At 33.4% G+C, this 12,360-nt stretch overlaps 1 protein-coding gene across 2 annotated transcripts; it reads left to right on the top strand.

Annotated features, from left to right (window-relative positions):
• Nucleotides 1–972: 972 nt before the first annotated feature.
• LOC142636533 (myb family transcription factor PHL6-like) lies at nt 973–9,513 on the top strand. Of its 2 annotated transcripts, none has more exons than XM_075810787.1 (8): nt 973–1,198; nt 2,092–3,209; nt 3,595–3,802; nt 4,001–4,077; nt 4,174–4,213; nt 7,711–7,783; nt 7,909–7,978; nt 8,850–9,513. In XM_075810787.1, the coding sequence occupies exons 2-8, from the start codon at nt 2,520–2,522 to the stop codon at nt 9,189–9,191; spliced, it is 1,500 nt and encodes a 499-aa protein (XP_075666902.1). In that variant the 5' UTR covers nt 973–1,198; nt 2,092–2,519; the 3' UTR covers nt 9,192–9,513. The 2 variants fall into 2 exon arrangements, with proteins under 2 accessions (XP_075666902.1, XP_075666903.1); XM_075810788.1 differs by lacking the exon at nt 973–1,198 and having other exon boundaries at nt 2,296–2,434; nt 2,516–3,209.
• The last annotated feature ends 2,847 nt before the right edge of the window (nt 9,514–12,360 follow it).

Raw genomic sequence — 12,360 nt, 5'->3', positions numbered from 1 at the left:
TGAAGTTAACTTTTACAAAAGGGGGGGGGGGGGGGGGAGAGGGATAAGATATCCCATGAGCTACACTTTTATTAATTAGTCTAACTAAACTTAAAGGACCAATTACTTTCTTTTCAAATTGCCTCATGGTGCAATTTTCAATCATGTCACAACAAATAACTACAAATAATATGAAGCTCTATTAAAAATTAAAAAAAAAATCACACCATGAAGCAACTCTAACCGAAGAAGTTATAGAATATAAAAAAAGAAAAAGAAAATTGGTATCTTTTTTTTTTTTTTGTTGAGAAACACACCCCTATATATAGGGGAAGGATGATGAGATAAGGAAATACACTTATACGCCAATACTAAAACTGCATGTGACACCTAGTGTCGCAAAGCAAGTGATAAACCCTTTCTTAATATCACACCTTACTGATGTGAAATGACTCAACAACATTGAGCTTTTTTTTTTTTTTTTTTTTGTTGAGAAATTGAGAAACACACACCTATATATAGTTGGTATTCTATTGTCCTACATAACTGAAAAATTATCCTAGTAGATGATCTCATGAGACATATTTGTGAAGTATTTTGTGAAAATTCCCCAAAAAAAGAAAAACTGCCATAAGGACCAATCGGAACGTGGTCAACCTCACCCAACAAAGCGCGTATAGGGATCTCATCAGCCATTATATTTATTAATTTTTTATTATTATTATATTGCTTAGAACATAATCATTTGGAGCAACCAGAGGCGAAGAACAGGCAAAGATCAGTAAAACTATAGAGTATAGAGTGTGAGGCCAGAAACCAACAATAAAAGCAGCTTATTTTTTGAAGCTGCTTTTACATCTTCTATAATATTATTAAAAAAATAAAACACTATTATCACAAGAGCATTAAAACATTTACATTAAACTTTATTCAAATACAATAGTAGTACTATTATTATATGTATGATATTTATGGGATTCTGGAATCCTCAATTATTGTTATGTTTGGATTCAGACGTTAGATTCGAAGTTAAGCTGCAGCCAGCAGCCTGCAGTAGCCACAATACAAAAATACATTCATAGTGCCCCTGTGGCTTTCTTTCTCATCAAAACAATCATACAAACCGAGTCGACGACATTTATCTCTAACTCTCTATGGACTTTTTGAAGAACAAGATCTGTAGTCTGTTCTGTTGCAGTACATGATAATTATTATCCAGGTCAGTCTTTTCTTTTTCTCAAGTACAATTCCCACTCTCCATGTCAGGTTACTCTTTCAAATTCTTTGATATTAAACTTCAAATTCTTCTTCTTCTATTATAAATCTTTCTTCTTCCTTTCTTTTTATGTATGTCTTTGTCTAATTATTCTTTGTGTTTGTGAAATTTAACTCTCTTTCTTTTTTTTTTTGAATGTGTCATTCTTATGTTAAGACTTAAGGGTATTGTGGGTGACTTTCTTTTATTCAAAATGACCCCTCTTTTCTGGCTTCTGGGTCTATGTATTTTCTCTGATTCCAGTTACTTTGTTCTGGGGTTGTTGAATTAAAAGGGGTTTTAATTATGCTTTCTACATCAGTGGGCTGAAGACTGTATCTGGGGAGTTGGGTTCACTAAATGCCTATATAAAAATTTGATCTTCCAAGCTTTTTAATTTGGGAACATAAACATTTCATTGTTGGTCTGATAGTTTATGATTAATGTTCAAGTTGGTTGCTTTGTTTATATATGTGTTTAAAATTTTTAACCAATGAATTGAATTGATAAACTACAACCTCAATGGTCTAATTTTCTTTTATTCGGAAGAAGAAAGTTTGCAATCCTTTTGTGGCCAAGAAGGGGTTCTTATGGTGGTCTGCTATTGAAACTGCTAACTTGTAGCTGAGCAAATTATAGTGATTGCTCCAGTGATTTTGTTTTTGTCCATTCTTTTTCTTTAACCAATTTATTAACCATGAGATTGTTAGTATGTGGAACATGATTAATCTGCAGTCCCCACCTTTTCATGACTTAAGCTTTTAAGACTAATTGGACTGATTTTATTATAACATGGTTTCCTCTGGTGTTACCAGATGGCATATGGCTGATCACTCAACTGGTGGTCTCTTTTGCAGGTCTTGGACGTGTTTCTTCATACCCATTAGTTCATGAATTGGATTTGACATGGTTTCTTTGGCTTTCAATTCGGTGGTTTATATTGTTGGTTGATCACTCCCTGCCATTCAATTTAGTTGTCTAAATATGCAAATATCATGGGAATACCAAGTTACTCTATTAAAAGAAGAACTGTAGCAGATTCTTATCATTGAGATGTGACTTCTTGTTTCATCTTTGGAGGCAAAAAGAAAAAATAGAAATGTAGACTTGTGCGATTTCTTGTTTCTGCTTTGACCATATGACGTTTCTTTGTAATGCACCTATATATCTTGTTTATTCAACCCAATGAAGCCTTCAATTGTAAGCCTTGTATCTCAAATTCATTTTTAAATTTTAAGCTTTTTATAGAGTTGTGCCATACTGCATTTATCGATTTCGTAGGTGGATGAGGGTTCGGCTGCCATCTAAGACCATGAATCACGATAGTATCATATCGTCCGAACAAGATGAGGCCACCAGAGGAGTCAAACAGCCATATTATGCTACCCTCTCCCCAGTACATAATTTTTTTACCATTGAATCAGAAGGCAATAGTTTATCAGCCAGTGAATGTTCATCTTCACATCCATTTCCTTTCATTCATAATGAATCTTTTAGTTCTCTTACTTATACCCGAGCATCTACTGTCCATCCTCAAAAGCATTGTTTGAAATCTGGATCAAATAGTCCCCTGTCTCCTGCTTCTTATGTCCAAAATTCTAAGAGCACATTTTCACGTGCATCCGTGTTCTGTACCAGCTTATACCAGTCTTCTTCGTCAAGCTCTGAAACCCATCGGCGACTTGGAAATCTCCCATTTCTTCCACATCCTCCATCCTATAACCAGTCCATTTCTGCTGTTGATTCAAAAGCTCCATTGCTTTTCAGTGGGGATATAGACAATCAATATGATGAGGAGCATTCAGACGCACTTATGAAAGACTTTCTTAATTTTCCTGGAGATGCTTCTGAGGAACTTCATGGTGTAAGTTGTGCAAGCGACAGTCTAGCGCTAACAGAGCAATTGGAGCTACAGTTTTTGTCTGATGAACTTGACATGGCTATCACTGACCATGGAGAAAATCCCAGGCTTGATGTAAGTATCTTGCAACCATCACAATTTAAATTTAAATTTAATATATATGTGCTGAATTAAGTTTCAGTTTTTCGAAACTTTATTTTATACTATAGCACCATGCAGAGGGTAAGGACAATAGTAAATGGTGCTGAATCCAATATGACTTGATATTCATTTAATTTAACTTTTGGCATTATCAACAAACTTTTATTACAGTTCAATAGAACGGAATGAATGAAATACAGTTTTCTTTTTGAGTAAAATATAAAATCTCAAGGAGGGGGGAGGGGGGAGGGGGGAATGAATTTATTCGTGCATCAATGCTCATGTGTATGTGCCTTTTGGGACTGCTGCATATTCTTCTACTTACTAGTATTCACTTTGGCTGTTGTCTTTCATCTAGGAAATTTATGACACACCACAAGCTCCATCAAAACCAGCCATAGAATTGACATGCAATCAAAGTTCTCACTCTGTGGTGGAAGCTCTTGATGATCTTTCAAGTCAGCCATCTCCTGGGTCAGCCGCTCTGCACAAGCCAAGAATGAGATGGACACCTGAGCTCCATGAGCGTTTTGTGGAGGCTGTCAACAAGCTTGATGGGGCCGAAAGTAAGCTAGTTACTTGTTCTATTCTATGATACAAATGGGGCTGATTTTTTTTTTTTTTGGTTTTGTTTTCACGGAAGTATCTTTTTTTTTTTTTAGTAAGTGAAAGAATTTTCAATCTTATCAACTGTTATGAATAATTTGAAAGTCCTATTGTCTTTCTGTTATGTACGAGCCTGATTTGTTTGATTTGAAATGTAGAGGCTACTCCAAAGGGTGTATTGAAGCTTATGAATGTTGAAGGTTTGACCATCTATCATGTGAAAAGCCACTTGCAGGTACTTATTTGCATTTACATATATCTGCTGAATTAAGTTTAAATGTTCAATATGCTACAAGTCATATTAAGCCTGTGTTATTTTATGTCTATGCAGAAATACCGACTTGCCAAGTATATGCCCGAGAAAAAAGAAGGTAAAGGAATGTAAAATGGAAATAGAGTGATGCTTATGTTCGTCATTATTATAATCATCTTTCAGAAATGATCAAATCATTTCAATATAAGCATCTAGATCTATTCATTCTTAGCAACTTACTTTGTCAATGAGCTCTAATTCAAATGACACCACTTCCCTTGTAAGAATAGAGACGAGGGTGTTATTGAGGGTTCAAGACCCTGTAAGGTGCATATGTAACTTACACATCAAGAAAATAAAGGTTTCAGCAGCTTGCACCCTGTTTTACCAGCAAAACTCTTTGGAGTGATACCAACTATTATAGCAGTAGATGAGATATATATTCACATGCACACACACATTATTCATGTCTAGACCCACTTTTCTTCACCATATAATGTTCCGGTCTCCTTGTCTCTTGTTTCTTAAGATGCTTGATATTTGTACTTAAACTCTTGATGATGGTGTACCTGTTGTACACCTCCTGTGTACAAGGCTATGCCCTCTCTTCCTTTATCATTAATGAAATATCTACTTACAAAAAATAATAATAATAGCACACTAGGGTTTCCATTTACCATAAGAAAAAAAATAGTAATAATATTTTTTGAAATAGTAATGTGCAAGTGGTGTTGTTGGTTAAGTACCATTGTTGGACCCAACCTACTAGCTTAAGCTTCTGAGTTAAGGTAATATCTCAACATGTTGGATCAAGCTCTCACAAATCCCAGATCCGAATAATTGACATAACAACAATTGTTCATGGATTTCAAAATAGCAAGTACAAAGTTAAAGGCAGAGCCCTATTATGGGAAAATTAATTTTAGTTTTGGCAAAGCGCTATAAAAAATGGTCCATTTTCAGGCCATGGCCTTGCCTGGTTTTGAAGATTTTCCCCCTATTTTCCTAAGAACATATCAATTGTATGTAAAATTACTTGATGGCCCTCCTTGAGATTTTCTTAAATTCTCAACTACCACTTATTTGAATGCCGAAACATTTTGTTTCAGACCACCTTTACTTTCTTCTGCCACTTGTACTTTATTAGAACAAAGAGCATATAGAATAGGTGTCCTAAGAAGTAGAGAAACATTTCCCTATGTATAACTAAAACCCTTTACCTTTTTCTTTCATTTGGATGGGAAGTTTGCTATCTTGTTTAGACTTTCTTAGAAAGATTAGTTCTTACATCCTTATATTTCTATACTAGGGTTTTTATCTTTCGTACTGTTGTAGATGTTTGCACTCAAATTTTTCTCTTGATGCTTGTTGCTCTGTTGGTGTTTTGCTTTGATGTTCTATCTTACTTTTTTTATTTTATTATATTTCTCTGATTTTGGTTCATACATGTTTAAGTGATGTTATAATGTAAACTTCCTAAAAGGACTTGATTTTTTATATCTTTCATAATATCTAAAACTATTAATGCTCTAATGGTTCCACCACTAATGCATATTTTGAAAGAAAAAGTGGTGAAAATATACAAGTTAACGCATAATCATTTATCCCAAATGTCAAAATTTTAAATTTTGGTTGCTCTAAAGGCCCAAGACTTATACCTAAGAAAATTGACATTGCCTTTTGAATGTGATCTAGACTTTGCCTACAAATATTTTATACAATATATATGTGTATATATACATATGCACATAGGTCGAGCTCAAGTTACACCGAGTGTAACATTTGCTAATGTTACACTAGGTGTGTTTTTTAGTAGAGCCACTGTTGGGTCACAATGTCTCCTACTTTTTATTCTTGAAATATATCTACGAGATCAAAGGAAAATAATTATCTTATCTACAAAAGATTTAAATTTAAAGTTTTTGTACTTAAATATTATACAAAAGATGAATTATGGATCACATAATAGACAACATTCAATTAACAGGAAATTTGGTGTGTGTGTGTGTGTGTGTGTGTGTGTGTTGTTAAGAACAAAGAGACCATATAATCCAATAGGGGGATTCTTAAAATATTAATCTAATAAAAAATGATTTTTAGTGTAACAATTGATGAAGACTTGCATCATTTCTAACTTGATCTTGACTATTTATATACATACGTATACACACATGAAACCCTAGGTGCATATATTGGATTTAAAACTTTGGATATAAATAGCTTTGGCCGGTTAACAAAATTTTTTGGTCACTACTGTCGAAGATATCTTTTGTTGAGTAAGGATTGATTAGGGCATTGCAAGGAAGATCAAAGAAGCTGACCACTAAGTTTGATATTGAATGAGAAGAACTTGAGAAGAAACTTAGGAGCATTATCTATGAGTCTTGCACTTAAAGTATAATGTGTTGAATATAACTTATCTCCAAGAATTATAGAAAACGTAGCCAATTAGCAGTAGCTCAACTAGCACCTCCTTCTCCCACAATAATGGAATGAAGGGTGACATCACGGATCCAAGACCCACCAGGTGCATGCGTGAATTACCAATAAAAAATAAAATAAAATATACAGAAAAAATTAGAGAAGATATGTAAATCGAAATCTCTTACAAATTGATTGCATTTGAGAAAAAAGTTGTATCAAACATGCTTGGAAGAGCATAGTAGATCCTTTTAATGCTTTTTATGGATTAACTATTCTATTTTCAAGCATGAAGGCTAAAATTTTGAAGGATAATCAAGCCTTATTGCTGTTAATCTCATTTCCTTGATATGATACCTTGGTGACATGCGACACTTGGATTGTTTAGAAATGTTGTCTGTTTAAAGAAGAGGCTAACCAGGAATATAGCTTGATGTGGTTTGGTAGATGACTCACATGTGAGGGTGAGATTTGTTTAAATATTTACATGTGAGTGGTCTGGTTTGTTAAGTGGTTAAATACCACATCAGATAGTAGCAACAGGAATAAGTAGTTAACATAACATTGTTGGACTTAACCCATTAGCTTAAACTTGTGAGTCAAAGTGATATCCCTACATGTTGTGTCAAGCCCTCACATAGAGGTTCCTAGGAGTTAATTTCCAACTCTCACAAACCCAAGATCTTAATATCAACAACAATAATAAACATATATTAAGGTTTTTCTTTCTGTTAAATTTTTTAAATTCTAATTTCTTCTTTTATCAGCAGTTAGTTTTACAAACACTATCCATGTGGAAATCCAGTTTTCTTTTTCAAATCATGGGAATTCTCTTTTCTCTTGCAAATTTATTTATTTTATGCATTGAAGGTTCTCATTCTAGATTTCATATAATGCAGTATATATAATATTCCTTATCCTTGATTATGCCACTCTTTCATATCTCTCAACTAGTATCAATGACATGTATCTTTGAAACTTTTTATTTCTTGAATGAAACATTATGTTCATTATCTAATGCTGAGATCTGTACCATGGTCTGTTTTTGAGTATTTGGGGATTAGAGTCCCTCTCTCTCTCTCTCTAATGCATAGCTGTCAAGGAGAATGTAAAAGCATACAACTGCATTTGAATATGGCAAGAAACTTTCTTTTGCAGATAGTTTACATTTTGTCATGTCCTCTTTTTTTCCAGAGAAGAAGGCTTCTAGCTCTGAAGAAAAAAAAGCAGCTTCAACTAGCAATGAAAGTGATGGACGTACAAAAGGGTCAATAATATTTTCATTTTTGTTTCCTAATATGTATTGTCTGTTGATATGCGTGTGCAGTATATATATTTTCCCTTTTTTCTTCTGTTGAAAATAAAATTGTGAAATTTTCTATTTTGTCCTAGGAGCATGCACATAACTGAGGCTCTGCGCATGCAAATTGAAGTTCAGAAACAACTGCATGAACAGCTTGAGGTTTGTTTTATGCTTCTTTTATAAATCTGGCATTCTGAGTTTTGATCCTATCCCACTCTCTCGCTCTCCATCACTTAATCTTTTAATTTGATATTTTTCCATTTGTCCTTTCTTTATTCTGTTAATCTTATTTCTCTTTTATTATTAAGAGAGAGGGAGAGAGGCGAAAAAATCAATATATATATAAGCATAGACCTCATGTGGGAAAGCATGAGGTTTTTCCAAGTAGTGCATTCTATACAAACGGAATTGAAATATTCTCAAGTACCACATCAGAGATTAGAACAAATTAAATATTGACTTTTTTTATTTCATTTGGTTTAATTTTCAAGACTTTTCTAATTAAAAAATAAATATTCTTTGTATTTTTTGGTTTAATGTTTCAAGACTTTTCATCTCTCACACATACACACAAAATTCTTTGCATTTTAATTCACCATTTTCACCTCTTGTACTTTTATCCCTTTATATATACCTACCCATAGCCCTTAATGCCATCTCATCTCAAATACACACAAACCAAAAACAATGTTTCATCTTTTGACGATACGTACCTAGCTCTAACGTTGATGTTTCATCTAATACTAACCTGTATGAGTTGACTAGAACTAAGGAAGGAGGGCTGGTATTTTATATTAAGTGACAACAGCAATTATAACAATTATGCTATAATACATATACAACATTCTCCAAAACTATCTTACATAAAACATTACAACATTATCCATGTATCGCATGGGTAACTTACTAGTATATATAAATACAAAAACAAAGAAGAATTAGCTTTTCATCTCTCGTAAGTTTTAACAATATGACAGTTCATAGACATACTACATGTTATTCTTTGTTTTGAGATTTTTCCTTCACACAGGTCCAAAGGGCCCTTCAGTTACGCATAGAGGAACATGCAAGGTACTTGCAGAAGATCTTGGAGGAACAACAGAAATCTGGCATTGCCTTAATTTCTCCTCCAACCTTGTCATTGCTGGCTAATACACACCAAGATTCTGAAATGCAGCCTTCTTCTCCATCAGCTGGTGCATCCCCTCCACACCCAGCTGAATCTAAATCTGATTCATCTTCACCTCTGTCATCCAAGCATAAGGTTACTGATAGTAGTGATTCTAAGCCACAGGTATGCTCAAAAAGACTCCGTCTGGAAGAGAAACAAGAATCCTGTTTAGATGAGACAGTAGCTGGAAATGCTGTGTAATGACTACAATTACTTTGCTTGTTATCTCCAACATTTGCTTCATCACCACAATGACCCAGCTCTTGTAAATCCGCCAATCCCATGTAAAGTTGTAGCTGAATTGAGATTTGTTTAATTTGTATCTCTTGACAATTGACATTTTAGTGTTTTGAATGGAAGAGATTCAGTCCTTTCAGTCGGAGAGTTGGACATTGAACTAGTTTGTTATGTTTTTGCTCGATGCTTTTTCAATTGGTAGTTCATATTGTAATCTTCAACTGAACTCTAAATTTGCATTTGAATGTCTATAATGAATAGCCAAGTATGGTCCTAGTTTTCCAAATTTTTATAGTTTCCTTTAGATGTTCACGTAATCCAAATTCATCCTTCAATTTCCAGTCACCCATGTGAACTTAAAAGTCAGCCACCCTTCTGCAACTCCACGTATGACGTTCAATTATGTCAATTTCAATTGATTTAGAGATCTAAAAAAAAATGACGAGAACTTTTACAATAATCAATCACATCCATCACGAGTTAGAGTTCAAAAATTTGTCTATTAATGATATGATAACAATCATTGAAATTCTATATAAAATTTTAAAGTTATAGTGTAATATTTATTATTATTACATTTATGTTAAGCCACACAAGCATAGCATGTTGGTCCACTTCTCTCTCTCTCTCTCTCTCTCTCTCTCTCTCTCTCTCTTAATGTAGAAGAGAGTGCATCTATAAAGTGTTATTATTGGGTATTCCGGAAATATATTCCCTCCCTCTCGCATAGAGGTGGGTCCCACCTACCATGGGGCTCACCCCCACGTGAGAGAGGAGAGTGTACTCTCGAACTACTTAATAAATTTTCCTTTATAAATTATAAAGTCCTAAACAAAAGGATGTTATAAAAGGTTTTTTTTTTCCTTTAATTTTTCAACCATAAGTTTTTTCTTTAGAAACTTTTCAACCAAAAGTTGAAGACTTGGCTTTGTTTATTTTTGTGAAGAACTTATTTAATTTTTTGCTGAAAGTGTGGTAATATATACTTGTACTTTAAAAAAAATGAAAAAAAAAAAAAAAAGGTTTAATAAAGTTGTACATAAAAACTAAAAAGCAAAAAGCTAGCTTATAAGCTAGTCTCAAACACACCTATAAAAACTTATTTTTGTCATATACTTTTTTTGTTTTTCCTTATATTTCATTTAACTTTTGGGTTTTTTTTTAATAAAAAAAATATAAGGTTTAAAGTGTCCATGGGCAGCAACAAGAAAAAAGTTTCACTAAAAAAATTAGGAAGATTACATAGTGGCACAAAGCATGGTTGTCAAAATTCCAATCTAGATCCTACGATTTTACGATCCCACCTACACAAAACGATCCAGATCTTTCAAGAATCTTTGGTAGGATCGCTACAATCTTTCAGGATCGGTAGGATTGTACGATTTTGATAATCCCAAATAATCCTGATTTCTTATAATCTTCTTTAACTTGACAGAAGACTCAATTGGATTCAAATGAAAAATAACATCCCAATAGACTCAGTTTTCATATTCTAAGGTAGAGAGATAGAGTGTCAATTAGACCTAAATGAAAAATAACTTTCTACTAGAGTGTCATGATTTGAGGTTTTGACCTCTTTAAATTATGCTTACAAATGGATATAGTGATGTATGGTAATCAATCATCAATCAATATCATATCATATATAATAGCAGAAGTCTTTTCCTGCAATTAAGGCTGTGCTGCCATGTAGGAAAAAAACTATCTAAAATTTTGTCACGTTTAAGTAAAAAAGCAATAAATTTTACTGTTTCACAACTTTAAAACACTATTTAATGTTTTTCAATGTAAAAAAATAAAAATAAAACACCCTTGAAATTTAGAGGTAGAGAAGGAGAGAGATGGAGTTCGTAAGAGGGAGAACCGTTTTGGTACAACCCAAAAAAAAAAGGCTAGGATAGAGAGAAAGGGAATTCACTAAGCCGTATGCCAACCAAAGTCCAATCTCCCACCACCATCCGACTCTTGTGACCCCCACGGTAAAGTTTTTTTTTTTCATTGTTAAAATTTATGGATTTGGTTATATACTTATATCTGGTTGGATTGATGTCAATTTAGGTGTTTGAGTTAAATTTGATTTTGATTAAGGAATTTGGGTAAAAATGCTTTAAGTTTGGGGTATTTGAGTTATATTAGGGATTGGGTTTTCTTTTTTTTCTCTTTACATTCTTAAATCTAAACGTGGTATGTGGGGTGTTTTTTTTTGGGGTGGGTGGGTGGGTGGGAGTGTTTCTTTTTAATCTATACGTTCGAGCAAGGTTGTCTAAATTGGTGGGATTGTGGATCGTGAAATAGGATCGTAAGATCCTATATTATTTGAGAAAAAAAATACATTGGCATCTTAAATAATCACATAAATTATAAATTCATTTATAAAAAATAAAAAAATAAAAAACAAATATTTGCATCCATTTGATGTAATTATCATACATCACTACATTCATTTGTAAGCATCATTTAAAGAGACCAAAAACCTCAAAACGTGACACTATTGGGATGTTATTTTTCATTTGGGTCTAACTGACACTCTATCTCTCTACATTAGAATAGCAAAACTTAGTCTATTAGGATGTTATTTTTCATTTGGGTCCAACTGAGCATTCTATCAAGTTAAAGAAGATTATAAGAAACCACGATCGTTGGAGATCATAAAAATCATACATTCCCACCGATCCTAAATGATCGCAAAGATCTTTAAAAGATCCGGATCATTTTGGTTAGGGGATCGTAAAATCATAAGATCCAAATCGTGATTTTGACAACCATGCGTGGGAGTGTATTTCCGTGGCATTGGAGTGTTTTTTTTAATCTAAACGTGGGAGTGTAGAATTGTGGCAGTGTGGGAGTGTTTTTTTATATTCTAAACGTGGTAGTGTTTTTGGTTTTAGGTTGACATTTACATTGTCTGAGCATTCTACCTCTCAAACCATTTATTAGCATCTGGTAGACGATACAGTGTGTTGACTTTTGTTTTCGATTTTTCTATCACTCTTGCTCTGCCTCAACGTACCGTTTGAAAGGCACTGAGTATAGTTCAATATTACAATTGCTTTGAATTTAGTGATGGTATTAACTTGATATGTGATTACTTTTTGTCCAACATTTAGTTGATCTATTCTAATATTATTTATTC

This window comes from Castanea sativa, chromosome 5, assembly GCF_040712315.1.
Source record: "Castanea sativa cultivar Marrone di Chiusa Pesio chromosome 5, ASM4071231v1".
NCBI classification, from domain to species: domain Eukaryota; kingdom Viridiplantae; phylum Streptophyta; class Magnoliopsida; order Fagales; family Fagaceae; genus Castanea; species Castanea sativa.
This window is presented reverse-complemented; position numbering and strand designations above follow the sequence as displayed.